General features: G+C 42.1%; 1 protein-coding gene across 1 annotated transcript in view; it reads right to left on the bottom strand.

Moving 5' to 3' along the window:
* The window catches only part of LOC308289853 (uncharacterized protein), a gene marked incomplete at both ends in the record, with an annotated part of 100,147 nt that overhangs the window by 60,129 nt on the left and 23,385 nt on the right, over nucleotides 1-16,633 (bottom strand). Inside the window, one exon of the mRNA XM_080731622.1 lies at nucleotides 15,793-15,942. Coding sequence (XP_080587748.1) covers nucleotides 15,793-15,942 — 150 coding nt within the window. The remainder of the gene's footprint in view (nucleotides 1-15,792; nucleotides 15,943-16,633) is intronic.

The raw sequence follows: 16,633 nt of genomic DNA, 5'->3' as shown, positions 1-16,633 counted from the left end.
ACCAGTGAGTGACAGAGAGCAGCAGAGAACAGAGAAGCTGCTTACAGCTCCTTTACATTACAGACGGACAAATATTACATTACATTTTCACTGTTGTCATAATTATTACAGTTTCTTAAATGTTTCTTTCAAGAGAAGCTCATGGAGGGAACTTTAAGGAAGAGAGGAGAGCAGTCTTTTCCTGCCTCTCCTCTGTCTGCAGCTGAAACAACGGTGTCGGGTGTCACTAACATACACAGAGCAAAACACATTCAACGTATAACTGTCTTTCTCTGTGTGCAGTCAGTGTGCATGCTGTGGCCACACACTCAATTATTATTAGATACAATTATTATATATATTATTTTAACATTTTGACAGTTCTCCTTTTTACAACTATGCCTAAACCTAACCTTAAAGGAGTATTTCAACCCTAACATGATTTTTTCCCCCTATCGATTACCCATGGAGACTTGAGTTCAATAATATGTTTTAGTTTTTGTCACATTCCTAAGCCAATAATTAGATTATACTAAATGTAATCCCATTGATTCCGGATGGAGACCCAAATGCATTTGTGTCTACAAAGAGTCTCCTCAAATCATTGCATTCAGAATGCGACAAAAACAAAATACTGACCTAGCGGTCCGGGTCACCTAGGCTCTAATGTAGCCTGACAGTGTGTTGCAGGTTCGAGTCCCGTTCCAGACAACCTTTGTCTCTCCTCGTCTCTCATTCTCCCTCTTTCCTGTCTATCTTTACTGAACTATTATTAATATTATTATATTAATATTAACTCTTTCCTGTCTACACTGAAAACTATTATTAATATTATTATATTAATATTAACTCTTTCCTGTCTACAATGAAAACTATTATTAAAGACAGAAAAAACACACAGACCTGACTCTGCACTACGTGTTTCCCCTCTACACCAAATATATATAGCAGATCTAAAAGCTCATCATGGGGCTCTATTATGATCCAGGTCTTATGCCTTATGCCTTAACTTCTTTGCCTTTTTCTACTATTTTAAAAAACATTTTTAAATACTTCAAATGCTGATCTACATCTGCACGTTATGAGCTTGCAGATCAGCTATTTGAAATATTAAAAAAATGTCTATATAGTAAAAAAAAAAAAGGCAAAGAAGTTAAGGCATAAGGCATAAGACCTGGATCATAATAGAGCCCAGTCACAACACCACACGTTTCCCCTCCAGAATAGGGTCTCAGATGGTGTTAACATTCCTAGGCCAATAATTTGATGACCAGCAGTGGTTCCCTATGGAGACACAAAGAGTCTGCTTTGTTCCCTATGGAGACACAAAGAGGAGACACAAAGAGCCTGCTTTGTTCCCTATGGAGACACAAAGAGGAGACACAAAGAGCCTGCTTTGTTCCCTATGGAGACACAAAGAGCCTGCTTTGTTCCCTATGGAGACACAAAGAGCCTGCTTTGTTCCCTATGGAGACACAAAGAGCCTGCTTTGTTCCCTATGGAGAAACAAAGGCCTGCTTTGTTCCCTATGGAGACACAAAGGGTCTGCTTTGTTCCCTATGGAGACACAAAGAGCCTGCTTTGTTCCCTATGGAGACACAAAGAGCCTGCTTTGTTCCCTATGGAGAAACAAAGGGTCTGCTTTGTTCCCTATGGAGAAACAAAGGGTCTGCTTTGTTCCCTATGGAGACACAAAGGGTCTGCTTTGTTCCCTATGGAGACACAAAGAGCCTGCTTTGTTCCCTATGGAGACACAAAGAGCCTGCTTTGTTCCCTATGGAGACACAAAGAGCCTGCTTTGTTCTCTATGGAGACAGAAAGAGCCTGCTTTGTTCCCTATGGAGAAACAAAGAGCCTGCTTTGTTCTCTATGGAGACACAAAGAGCCTGCTTTGTTCCCTATGGAGACACAAAGAGCCTGCTTTGTTCCCTATGGAGACACAAAGAGTGCTTTGTTCCCTATGGAGACACAAAGAGCCTGCTTTGTTCCCTATGGAGACACAAATAACCTGCTTTGTTCCCTATTGAGACACAAAGAGCCTGCTTTGTTCCCTATGGAGACACAAAGAGCCTGCTTTGTTCCCTATGGAGACACAAAGAGCCTGCAAAGAGTCTGCTTTGTTCCCTATAGAGACACAAAGAGCCTGCAAAGAGTCTGATTTGTTCCCTATAGAGACACAAAGAGCCTCCTCAAATTATTGTCGCTGGAATGCGATAAAAACAAACAAAGACAAATGTCCATGAATACATTCTCCATGGGGTGAGGAATGGATAGGAAAAAACATAATTCTGGGGGTGAAAAATCCATTTAACACAGTAGTGATTAAAATCACTTACCCTGCAACAATCTTTACGCTTTGGACTCCATTTTGTTTTGCCAAGTAAAACGGATCAGACTCTTCAGGTGAATCAAACTAAATGGAGTCCAGTATCTTCAGGTGAATCAAACTAAATGGAGTCCAGTATCTTCAGGTGAATCAAACTAAATGGAGTCCAGACTCTTCAGGTGAATCAAACTAAATGGAGTCCAGTCTTTTCAGGTGAATCAAACTAAATGGAGTCCAGTCTCTTCAGGTGAATCAAACTAAATGGAGTCCAGACTCTTCAGGTGAATTAAACTAAATGGAGTCCAGTCTCTTCAGGTGAATCAAACTAAATGGAGTCCATTCTCTTCAGGTGAATCAAACTAAATGGAGTCCAGACTCTTCAGGTGAATCAAACTAAATAAAGTCCAGTCTTTTCTGGTGAAGGTGTATCAACTCACTAACAGTTGTGTGTTGTTCTCAATCCTAGAGGACGGACTGCCCCGCCCCCATTATGAAACAATGTGGTACATTGACCTGCAGCCATATCGCACGCACGCACGCACGCACGCACGCACGCACGCACGCACGCACGCACGCACGCACGCACGCACGCACGCACGCACGCACACACACACACACACACACACACACACACACAGTCAATGTTTAACCTTGTGTGACTGGTAAGATAAGACACCATGCTTGTTCTCTCTCAGTGATATATGGGTAGAAACAGAGCCAACCTGCAAAGCAAGTTTCAGGGTTCCATTCCAAGCCCTGTTACGTGTCACCATGTCTATGAATTATCTGACCCTCTAACTGTGTAGAGGTCACCTGGGTGGAGCTAAATATTTCCCCAGCAGGATCAACTAGATCTAATCATAATGAATGGGTGGGGGGTGTCTACATTTCAATGTTTTAAAGACAAATTCTTATACAGAATAATGGAGTGTTGGTCTGAATGAATCAGTCAGTTCAGAAAAAGCTGGTCCCATCCTATTTTACAGTACACTTTAAGACATAATAAGACAGAATATATATAATCTTTATTCAGGAAACACACAGGGGGTCCATATCAAAAACACCAATGACAACAACAGCAACAATACATTATACAAAAATACATAAAATACATAAAAGGCACATAACTACCATATGCTGTCAGTGCGCAACAAAAAGGCTTCTGCGCCAATGGCGCCACAGACTTGAGCTATACCTAAGAGAGCTTTTAGTAGGGTCCGTTAGTTTCATTAGAATGTCATTCTCAGATTCATTCAACCGACACATGAATCTGTACATCAAGTTTCTTAGAAGGGCTTTAAAAGTAGGTAACCGCAGGCTAACAAATAATTGGCTGGCGCTGTGCCATCTAGGCACACGCAATAACAGCCGCAGAGCATCATTGTAGGCTACATTCAGTCGCTGTAAGGATTTAGCCTTGTACCTGCCCCACAGGTGAGCAGTGTATAAGGGTAAAGCCATAATAAGAAATAATGTGGTGGTAATTAGAGCTAATATATTTTATTAGACAGAAACAAAGACAGAATAGTAGAAAGAGCAAATACATTCTCTGGCACCGGCACCTGCCGCGGAACTGCAGCGGCAGACACTGCCGCACGACTGGCAGTTCGACCAGCAGTCGCACTGCATCACCGGCGATAGGACCAGCATTCCCGCCGCACGGACCAGCAGGTCCCGTAGAGGTAAACTTCCCGTCCGTGTGGTGGTGGCTGCAGCGGCTGTTACCAGCGATGCCGGTCCTACCTACCGTTCCGTGCGGCAGCCGCCGGTCCTACTGCCGGGACTGCTTTATTATCTTATAAAATAATATTAGTTCTAATTACCAACACATTATTTCTTATTATGGCTTTATTCTGTCTTATTATGTCTTATTATGTCTTAATGTGTACTGTAGAATAGGATGGGATCAAAAGGTATGGCAACATGACTGGTGTCTTGCACACGCGTGAAGCACCAGTCATGTTGCCATACCTTAGCAACAGGTATGATACATTTTTTCCCCTGTTTCTACGGTTTCTTGGGCTGGATATGGCAGCCTGGAACGGTTGTTCAAGTGCAGCTATACAGGAGTGTATAAAACAGAACAGACGATACGGTATGTCTTTAAACTAAACAGGAGTTTCTCCAGTTTGACGAAATCAGGAGAGAAAGACAAACACAAGTGTGTGCTGTAACGTAACACCATCCCCACCCTGTGTGTGTGTGTGTGTGTGTGTGTGTGTGTGTGTGTGTGTGTGTGTGTGTGTGTGTGTGTGTGTGTGTGTGTGTGTGTGTGTGTGTGTGTGTGTGAGTGTGTATCCAAGGTGCTTTGCAGAGATTGTGCATTACCATTCACACACTGACACACATGCATTACATTCACCCATTCACACACACACACACACACACACACACACACACACACACACACACACACACACACACACACACACACACACACACACACACACACACACACACCTAAACGTCCTCAAGTGCTCTTGGCATGGTGCCAGACTGCACCCATCTCTCTCTGTGAGTCAAACCAGTCCAACAGCAACAGACCAGAGACAAACACACAGAAAGACAGGACCAAACACACAGAGACAAACACACAGAAAGACAGGACCAAACACACAGAGACAAACACACAGAAAGACAGGACCAAACACACAGAGACAAACACACAGAAAGACAAGACCAAACACACAGAGACAAACACACAGAAAGACAGGACCAAACACACAGAGACAAACACACAGAAAGACAAGACCAAACACACAGAGACAAACACACAGAAACACAGGACCAAACACACAGAAACACAGGACCAAACACAACTCTCTCTAAGGCCTCCCATGCATGACATGGATTCTTGTATGAAAACATTTTACTGCAAAAGTGGTGAAATTGATATAAAGTCATAAGCTAAACCCAAATTAAAAAGGGTGATCACTGATCACTGGCAGAAGAGTGAGAAAATCCTAGTCCACTCACATCTACAGTTTAAACAAATGACATCCTGTAAGATGAGGGATGTCCTTTAAGCCTTGGTTCTCTAACCTTTTCATGCCAAGGACCCCCAAATGTATGTTTGGCCGAGGACCCCCATCTGAAAATGATTTTGAACAGGGACCCCTAGAAGAGAGCATTTGTGTTAAACACTTTTCACAATTATTCTAAATATTCTAAACATTTTCGATATGTTTTTTTTTTCAAATATTTTCAAACATGTACTGTACAAGCTGTGAGCTTGTAGCTCATGTTATTTTTGAATAGGCAACCTACCAATGGATAAAGTGGTTCAAATGATTATGATGCTATGTTGACTACTTTTCCTGGGGACCCCCTGGAACCCCCCCAAGGACCCCTGGGGGTCCCCAAACCTCACTTTGAGAACCAATGGCTTAGAACATCATTTTATGCCAAATACAGAGCCACAATAATTGTAACCTATTGTATACTTCTTCACAAATAGCAGATGTACAAGCTCACAGCACATCAAAAGCGTGTACATGTGCTATGTATATGTGCTTTTTGTATTTTGAAGAACAAAAAAAAAACATGCACAAACAGGCAAACTAAAAATAATGTTTTTTTGCTACATGATGGTGCACTGAGATGCCACCCTGTGGCCACATTGGGTAACTACACTTCACTGATCACAACAATAATCAGTCAATGATGAAAGTCATGCAAACACCAACACACTGACTGAACTGAGACGGTTGGTTCTGGAGAATGAATAAATGGAAACACATGGACCTGTAAGGGTCCATTTAGAACCCACTGGAGGAACCCTGGGGGTCCCTGGTGTTGTAAGCTTGTAGATCGACTATTTTTGGCAAAGAGGTTTGTAGAGGGAAAAGAAGAGCAGACTAAAGTATTTGACGGTTCAAGTGGTTAAATGTCTGAAACACATTACTCCAACTAAGGGGTCCCTTGCCTGAAAACATTGAAGACTCCCATGTGGATTAAACCAGGAACAGTGACTTAGATTCATTCCTCATGGATCTACTGGATCGACATGTGGATTAAACCTGAACAGTGACTTAGATTCATTCCTCATGGATCTACTGGATCTACATGTGGATTAAAACCCTAACTCTAAGGGGCGGCATAGCTCAGGGGAAGAGAAACCGTTATTAGAGCACGAAGGGTTCCCGAAGGGTTCTCAGTTCGAATCTGGGCTCCCCCTGAGTTAATGTTGAAGAGTCCTTGAGCAAGACCCCTAACTGCTCCCAGTGAGCAGGTTGGTGCCTTGCATGGTTTCCTCGGCCACCGGTGTGAATGTGTGTTTGAATGGGTGAATGTAATGCACAATCTATGTAAAGCGCCTTGGATAAGAGCGCTATATAAATGCACCATTTACCATTTAACCCTAAACAGAAGCAGAACTTGTGTGATTCTAAACAAAACATTTACCTGACACCACTTGTCAGCAGGGTTGATGCGGTTCAGCACAGCCAATGAGAAAGCCGCGTTTTTTCCCCTAACCAGACTATGATTGGATGATCAGATTCTGACGTCTAGAAGTAAAATAAATGGACACATAGAGAAGAGAACATGTAAAAGTTAAAGCCTAAATTATACACTGTAGTTTGACCTGTCATTTGTCACCAATAAATCATTTTCAAGCTAACAACACTTTGCAATGTGAAACATTAAATTAAAGCTTAATACAGTATCTGATAAAGTGTGTAGTGAGTTATTGTAGAGTATTAGTGCTCTAGTTTAAGGGTCTTCAACAGGGGGTCCGGGACCCCTAGGGGGTCCTCAGAGTTACTACAGGGGGTCCTCCAAATCTTTGTGTGACAGAAACTCCTTTTTTATCCTTTTTTATATTAACCACTTGAACCATAGTGCCCATATTCTTTTAGCCGAAAATAGCAGATCTACAAGCTCACAACACCTCGCAGTGAGCTTGTAGATCTGCTATTTTTTTTTGTTAACAAGGTTTGGTGTAGAGGGGAAAAAGAGCAGACTAAGTACAGAGTGAAAGGTCAAGTTTATTAAGTATTGAAGGTTCAAGTGGTTAAATATCTGAAAACACAAATTGACATGAATCCAAAATACACTGATGATTGTGCTGTCAAACAATGAAACTATGGAATCTATGAACAGATTGTGGGGGTCCCTGCTTCATCTCTCTCTCAACTAAGGGGTCCTTGGCCTGAAAACGTTGAAGACCCCTGGTTCTAGCCCACACAGTCTGTAAGTAAGTTTATTACTAAGTTTATTATTACTAATAATCTATATTTTACCTATTGCTGACTGTGCATACCATATGTTATCATAGACTTGGCTAAATCTGGCAACACTGTGATTACCTGCATTACACCTGCAGCCCACTAGGGGGAGAAGGGAACATATACTGAATGAAGCAGCCTTGATTTTTTATTTAAAAATAAACCTACTGTATTCCTGTGTGTGTGTGTGTGTGTGTGTGTGTGTGTGTGTGCGTGCGTGCGTGCGTGCGTGCGTGCGTGCGTGCGTGCGTGCGTGCGTGCGTGCGTGTGTGTTCACATGTTGTGTTCAGATCAGCTATTACTAACAATGAGGCCAGTGAGTGTGGACAGTACAAAAACTATTTTTGGAAGAAATACATCAACAAATGGAATCAAATCTTACAAGTTACAATGTGGTCATTTATCCATCCATCCATCCATCCATCCATCCATCCATCCATCCATCCATCTGATCTCACATTCATACACCGATGTCAGAGGAAACCATGCTCACCAGGGCGGCATAGCTCAGGGGTAGAGAAACTGGTATTAGAGCACGAAGGGTATAAATCCCGAAGGGTTCCCAGTTCGAATCCGGGCTCCCCCTGAGTTAATGTCGAAGGGTCCTTGGGCAAGACTCTGAACCCCTAATTGCCTCCGGTGAGCTGGTTGGTGCCTTGCATGGCTTCCTCCGCCACCGGTGTATGAATGTGTGTGTGAATGGGTGAATGTAATGCACAATCTATGTAAAGCGCTTTGGATTAAAAGCGCTATATAAATGCACCATTTACCATTTACCACCAGGAGCAGTTAGGGGTTCAGAGTCTTGCTCAAGGACTCTTCAACACTAACCCTGGGGGAGCAAAGGATCGAACATCCGGCCACTCTACCCCTGAGCCACTGCTAAAAGGATAACACAAAAAGAACCCAGGGGGCTTGTTTCCACTGTGGTATGTTGTACTCAATTCATCAATAATAGCCAGGCCTACATAATAGAAACAATACATACATACATGGAAATCTATGACAAAACATAAGCCTAACTATGTGTAATATTAAATGAAAGAAACCGTGGTATAATTTGTATATTAATATTAGTTTGTTGTTTTTGTATAGACAGAAATGCAATAATGTCTGTATTGTGTCTGTTATTGTATAGGCCTATAAACACTAGTATTGTGTCTGTTGTTATGTCTGGCAGTTGTTGACTCACTGCTCTGACGGTCACCAGAACCCTGCAGATGTGGTGTCGGTGTGCCCCCTTGTGGACAAACTGTCACATTACAATACATATAGCCTGTATTACATGTTTTACATCATTTGAAATGGAATAGCCTGAATTTAAACCCTAAACACTATCCCAGCCTGTGTAAATAGACAGACAGACAGACAGACAGACAGACAGACAGACAGACAGACAGACAGACAGACAGACAGATATGTATGCATGCACATATTCTGTAATGAAACAAACCACTGTGATTTGTATAGGCTGTATGTTAGGCCTTGGTCCAGGAACCATGCAGGAAGGGTTGGTAATTATGATGCATAGAGAGTGGAGTTGAAAACACAAACCTTTACTGGAGCTTTAAACAGGAACAAAAGTAAGACTTAAGGCCCATTCCCACTGGGCCAGATAACAGATAAACAATCTCTTATTTCTCCATTCAAGTGGATGGTAAGATACTGATAAAACCATTGCACCACTGCTAACCCTAACCCTAACTTGGGGGTGTGCGAGACCCTGGCTCAGAAAAGATATGGTTTGCCGGGGGCGCGCAACCCAAGACCACGGCAACACTGTTTGGAAGTGAAATATTCCTATAATGCTTTCCCAGCAAACATTTTGAGGTATATTAGACGTCTAATATACATCTAATAGACGTCTAAGTTTATACCTGGGTCTAAATTTAGACTTCTAATAGACGTCCGGCCGTCTATTAGACGTCTAAATTTAGACCCAGGTATAAACTTAGACGTCTATTAGACGTATATTAGACGTCTAGTCTAAGTTTAGACCTCTAAAAAACTTGCATATCTATACCTCTGGTAGACCATTTTTTAAACGTATAAACTTATACTTCTAGTTCAAATTGTTTAGTGGGTTACCAAGTAAATTAATCATTTGATTCATACGATTATGATAATATTTTCACGTCAGTTCAAACCAGTGGTTCCCAACCGTTTTAGATCGAGAGCCAAGCATTATTATTTATTTTTTTAAATTAATCAAATTTTTCTATGGGATATGTACTGGAGTTGTGACCCATAAAAACCCACAACTGGGTTAAATTATTTAAAACACGTTTACTTAACACTATAGCTTTGGATATGTTGGGACATCTGGTCACCCTTATTCACATAGAATATGATTATACTTCAGGATGCTTTATAAAAAAATAAACAAATATTGACTATTTTATAAAAAATCATAGTAGGGTTCATAGAGCATCATCATTAACATCATAATGCATTTATTAAGTACACACATGATTAGACTTAATGAGCTTAACCTGAGGATTTAAAGTATACCACTATTAAGAAAACTGCAAAGATTCAGGGGTTCATATAAACATTTTATTTTATAAAAATAAAAAAGATTTTCACATCAAAGGGGAATAGTCTGATAAAATATTTGGATAAAAATAATTTGTTCTTACAGACTGGCAGATCATATCTGATTTCAGACTTACATTATTCAGATAGAAGTTGGAGTGGTTTTACGATTGAGACACCGCCACCACTGAAGTATAAGGGAGAACTGAGTACTGCAGCTGCCAATGCAATCCTTATGAGCGACACCCCATTTGGGACACCATATACATACAGTGGAATATAACTGCATGAGTATACAAGCTACATTTACACATTGGTATTGCTGGATTCAGTAGAACCACACGTTTCACAGAGTCACTGCAAAGTAAACAAAGCATTTTACATAGATTTTAATTTCCGCCTATTGTAGGTATGTGTTGAAATGACTTTGTGATGCTTGTGAATCAGCTATTTTCAACTCAGTGTTGATCTTGTCAGCAAATTATTATGTAGTCGTAGTCAGTCTTTTGAATACAATTCCATTTAGTTTTAGTCATATTTTTGTCATCTGATTTTATTTTAGTTTTAGTCGACTAAAATGTTATTTGGCGGCCATGATGGCATGCCTGATTTTATACTTGGTTGGGTGCTGACAATAGCAGATCTACAAGCTCACAACCTGTCGCGCTGCGTCACGTTGTGAGCTTGTAGATCGTCTATTTTCAGAGAGCAACACCCGAGCGCAACCAAACATAAAATGACTTGTCTTTTAGTTCTACTGGATCTTTTCCCCACTAATAGTCCCTCCCTGACATTTTACGAAATTGACAATTCTATATTTAGTCTTAGTTTTAGTCATCATAGCTCAGTGTTTGTTTAGCTTTTATTTAGTCAGTGAAAAAAGGAAGTCGACAGACATTTTTCATCATATTTTTAGTCGGTGAAATCAACACAACTTTAAGTACATTTTGATGCCAATACTATTGCACTTTTACTTGGAATTCTGGACTTTTACTTTTATCAGAGTATTTCTATGTTGCAGTATTGACTGTACTGTAGACATATAAAATATAAATATATACATAAACTATGTTGCTGTTGGCTGGAAACCTTGGATGTCCAAAATGCTTCCTGTGTTCAAACACATCCATAACAACCATATTGGTTGATGTCAACTCATCAGAGACATTATCTGTCCTCACAAAGACACACTGAGGAGGAGGAGGAGTCAAGCCTAAACCCAGGGTAGAGTGGTTCAGTGAATGTGGACTGGAAGGTGTAAAGATGTTCAAGTGAGTCAGAGGACACCTTATAGAAGGACAGGGTCCCAGCAGCATGGTCTACATACACTGCTACTCTGTTGGAGCCAGAGGATTCAACAGGGAGGAGAGTCTCCCTACTATTGTGAGAGACGAAGTAAAAGCCTCCCCAACAGCGTATACTCCAGGACAGATCATTGTCCCCAAGTCTATTAGGACCCTTTCCTCTCCTGCTGATTCCTCTGTAAGCCACTCCTATCTCAACATCTCCACTCCTCTCTACCTCCCAGTAACAGCGTCCAGTCAGACCCTCTGTACACAGAACCTGATCACACTTATCATCAAATCTGTCCTGATGATCAGGGTATGACTGAAGCTCCTCCCCCTCTGGCCGAGTCACCTTCCTGTTGCTCTCAGACAGACAGAGTGTTCTGCTCGCTGTGTTTGGATCCAGTGTGAGACGATGGAAGTCTGATGAGAGAACAAGACAGGAAACATTACAAATATTTAATATTTAAAAAGTATTAAAATATTCACACACAGAGAGAGAGAGAGAGAGAGAGAGAGAGAGAGAGAGAGAGAGAGAGAGAGAGAGAGAGAGAGAGATTGGTTTACAGTAACTGAGTACACAATAAGTTAATGTTGTGTAGTTAAAGTACTAATACCTGAGTATTTGTATTACTGGATACTTGTGACTTTCACTACATTTCAAAGACACATATTGTACTTTTAACTCCACTACATTTGTAGGAAGAGAAAACATTTATTTATTATGAATTATTATGCCCTATGTAGTTTTTTTCAGTAAAAATAGCTTGTAGATTGGGTATTTTTATTATGATTGATAGGCTATTAGTGTTGATTTTGTCAACTAAAACTATGACGAAAAATGTTTGTCAACTTTTGTCACTGTGTGAAACTAAATAAAAACTAAACACACATTTAAGATAATATGACTAAGACTGACTTTACTGACAATTTTGTAAAAATAAATAAAAGTAGACTAAAATGTTAGGGAGGGACTAGTGGAGACGAGATCCAGTAGAACTAAAAGACAAGTCATTTTATGTTTGATTCTGCTCGGGTGTTGCGCTCTGAAAATAGCAGATCTACCAGTAAAGCAGGTTGCACAGTGCTGCGTTTTTCGGGCCGAATATCGGGGTGAATTTCGGAGAGCGTGAATAAAAAAATCAACCTCACGTTATGTCAGTCACGTTTGCACTGACGCCCGTTTCGCGCACCACTCGGTCCCTTGCTCTCTCTATCTCTCTCTCTCTCCTTGCCCTGAAAAACGTATTTTGCAACGAAAAACGCAGCAGTGTGCAACCAGCTTAAGACTCCCTAATGGGGAGATAAGCGACCGTCAGGTCACATGTATACACCAGGGGCCGTGGAGTGGAGCAGTAGTTTGTAGATCGGCTACCTTAGACTATTTTCCCATATTTCTTTCCCAGCGGCGTGGGGGTCTGCGGGGTCCGCGAGGGTCCGCCGGGGTGCCCGAGTTACGGCCTTTTTATTGGGCTGCAGTGTCTGCTGCTAGGTGGTGGGGGTCTACAGGTAGGTGGTGGGGGTCTGCCGGTAGGTGGTGGGGGTCTACAGGTAGGTGGGGGTCTACAGGTAGGTGGTGGGGGTCTACAGGTAGGTGGGGGTCTACAGGTAGGTGGTGGGGGTCTACAGGTAGGTGGGGGGGTCTACAGGTAGGTGGTGGGGGTCTACAGGTAGGTGGTGGGGGTCTACAGGTAGGTGGCGGGGGTCCACAGGTAGGTGGCGGGGGTCTACAGGTAGGTGGTGGGGGTCCGCCGGTAGGTGGCGGGGTCTGCCAGTAGGTGGCGGGGGTCTGCCGGTAGGTGGCGGGGGTCTACAGGTAGGTGGCGGGGGTCTACAGGTAGGTGGGGGGGGTCTACAGGTAGATGGGGGGGGGGGTCTACAGGTAGGTGGGGGGGGTCTACAGGTAGATGGGGGGGGGTCTACAGGTAGGTGGGGGGGGTCTACAGGTAGGTGGGGGGGGTCTACAGGTAGGTGGGGGTCTACAGGTAGGTGGCGGGAATGTGACAGTGGGAATGTGGGATTAACCAACGGTACAATCTTTGACAAGGAGGCTATAGCACTGCAGCCGACATGAATGACACAAGTCACTGCCATGAATACTTTGGGATATTAATTTAAACGATATCCGCGGGCGTTCATTTGGTTACAAGCAATAATTCCCCATGGCCATGATCTCACAGGCTCGCCACATTAATGACAGATATCCTGGAAACTAAAGGTCATCTGAATGCAGTGGTTGCAGAATGAATGAGGCTCTAAGCATTGATGGATGAAGGTTGGCTGGTGTTGAGTGATCTCCAGGTGGCATAAATAAATCCACGGCGCCCACGGGGAAGATGGTGCGCTGTGGGCACAGGTGGAGCGTCGGGTTTCATCATTAACTCCAGCATTTACAGTAGCTACTGTATACATTGAGAGACCCCACGGTTAAGTTTGGGCACGTTTGAGTGCTTAAACTATAGCAATCATGTACCGGTATTCCGCACTGGCTGGCCATCTCCCCGGTGGGCCGTGGACCCTCAAATAAATCATCCACAGTGTGCACTGGGCTGGGCACAGCCAGGTTTGGACCTTCAGGTTTTATCCTTAATAAAGGATTCACGTCACTATAAATTGGAGGCTCACAGTTCCCGAAAATGCTCTCGCATGCGTTCGTATCTATGCTTGTTCTGAGCCAGATCTGCAATAGACTGTTAGTGTTAAAGCACTTAATGTAGATTGCTTCCATATCGCTAGATTTTGATTGCTTGTCATTGTAACTTGGAAATAAAATCAGCGTACATGTCCATGATGTAGCTGGTTATATATTTTTTATAAAATGTTATATTTTCACAGGATTATTTCTTAGTGTGTTAGATATGCATTTCCGAGTGAATACATGTGTCCATTGTCTGTCAGATAGTTAGACAATGCTGCCCTGCATGTCTACAATGGAATAAGAGGTGTAAGATGAATCCTACACCACCTCTGAACTTGATGTGAGATTTGATCCCGCCCTACACCAACGTCAAAGTCACATTGAAATGATAAATGCAGAGACTTGCCTAAATGTCGGTGTACGCCAACATTTTGATCTGCACCACGTTGATAAATGAGGGCCAGTGTGTTTGGGGGACATTAAGCAGAATGTGTGGCAGAAGGAGGGTTGAACATTGCAGAAGGTGTGTCAGGTAGAGGGAGTGTTTTGTAAACAAGCATCAGCTGGTGTGAAGGACCAGGCCAAGAGCAGAGAAACCTCCTGCATTCACTGGAAGCTCTACTGAAGAGCTTTCAGGACAGCATCCAGGGAGGGAGGGGCCAACAGAGGATAACACACTGTATACAAATACAGACAGACAGACAGACAGACAGACAGACAGACAGACAGACAGACAGACAGACAGATACTCACATCTTGAGAGGAGTTGAGGATTAGGATTAGAATTCCAGAATTCTCCTCCATGTTTCACTCTGTAGGAAGTAGAACAACAATGCATCAATGTCTGACTGTCTAACACAACGCCTCCACTACCTGAAACTACAGTGTTTCTGCTACTAGTGAAATGACGGGAATTTGCTAAAATTGTGGGATCTTGCAAAAGAAAAATATGTGTTTTGATTAGAAAAGGTGATTGAAAAGGTGACTCACCCTTTCCTTACTAGGCTACTATAGTATAACTTATATGAACGTGGCAAAGCTCAGTTTACAAGGAGTGCAATGAATGTTGCATCAAGGTGGATTAATTTAAATTGTCATTATTTGAATTTTAACGGAGCAGATAATATAGACATTATGTTTTATTGAGCAAGGGAAGAGATTATATCTTCTGTCTTGCACAGAGTCGGTGTGCGCACACACGCACGCACGCACGCACGCACGCACGCACGCACGCACGCACGCACACACACAGGAGCACTGTTTTTTCACAGCAGTTTTGCTTCTGTGTGAACAACTGGTGAGGATGACTTTATAAACTTTATGTGGAAAAATGCAGTGGTGGAAAAAGTACATTTTCTACTTAAGTAAAAGTATCAATACTGCATTGTAGAAGTACTCTGTTACAAGTAGCAGTCCATAATTCAAAATTTACTTGAGTAAAAGTACAAAAGTATTGGCATCAAAATCTACTTAAAATACTAAAAGTAAAAGTCCAAAATGTTTGAAAATAGCAGATCTACAAGCTCACAACGTGTCACGATGTGACGCGTTGTGAGCTTGTAGCTTGGCTATTTTCAAATAGCCAAGGTATAAAATAGGGCTAAAGTGGTTTATGTATGTTTTAACATATTATAATTTAGATCAGCAAAGTAACTAGTGTTAATGAAATCTTGCAAGCCCAGCTTATTTTACGTATTTCGCCTGTATATTTTTACTAGCACAATAGACGTTATGCCATTGGAACATGAAACAAGGGAATCACTGCACTAACCAACATGGACACAGTCCAAGTCTACTCACTGCAGAGACTCCAGTCCAGAGAAGTTCTTCAGTCCAGACACCGGCAACACGTTGAAGTTCAAGTCTAATTCTCTCAAATGAGAAGGATTAGATCTGAGAGCTGAGGCCAGAACTTCACAGCTTCTCTCTGACAACCAGCAGTTCATCAGTCTAAATGAGAAATAAAACACACAATGTTTGATTGTCTGCTATAAAATACATTATTCTGAGAACCTGCTTACAACCACCTATTAAAGGACCTGGTCTGGATGGACTGTCTGGGTTTTAGAATAGAAAACCAGACAGAGTAACATGAACTAAATAATCTTTACTTAATCTCGCAACAGACAGGAAACAGCAACATGTTGAAAACAGATGATCCAGCAAAGAGACTGAAAACAGAGTTTCTAAATGGTTAGTTCCAATACTTAATTCTGATTGGCTGGTTTCTGATTAAACCAGTGTCTAAATGACATGATAATCCACACCTTGAATCAGTTTATATCAAACCCAGGTGCATTATTTCTTTCCACAGTGTTGTAAAGCTGAACTAGAGAAGGGAGCGCTTGATTTTCTCTCAAATCCTGCCGTGCGGGGCTTATAAGCTCCACCCACACACATAGGACTGTAACTGAGTGCCTCTGGGCGGGGCTTGTAAAAACACCAAGCGCCCCCCCTATAACCCATTCTGATTGCAACAGGTGTTTCTGCAGCCTGGCCGGGAACTACTTTCTTGTAGCTGGGAACTACTTTCTTGTAGCTGGGAACTACTTTCTTGTAGCTGGGAACTACTTTCTTGTAGCTGGGAACTACTTTCTTGCAGACCTTGTAGTGAATTATTAGTGAAATGGAACAGTTTTAG

Source organism: Nannobrachium achirus (assembly GCF_963921795.1).
Source record: "Nannobrachium achirus genome assembly, chromosome: 1".
Lineage (NCBI taxonomy): Eukaryota > Metazoa > Chordata > Actinopteri > Myctophiformes > Myctophidae > Nannobrachium > Nannobrachium achirus.
Note: the sequence above shows the minus strand (reverse complement) of the source record. Positions and strands in the feature narration are given on the sequence as shown.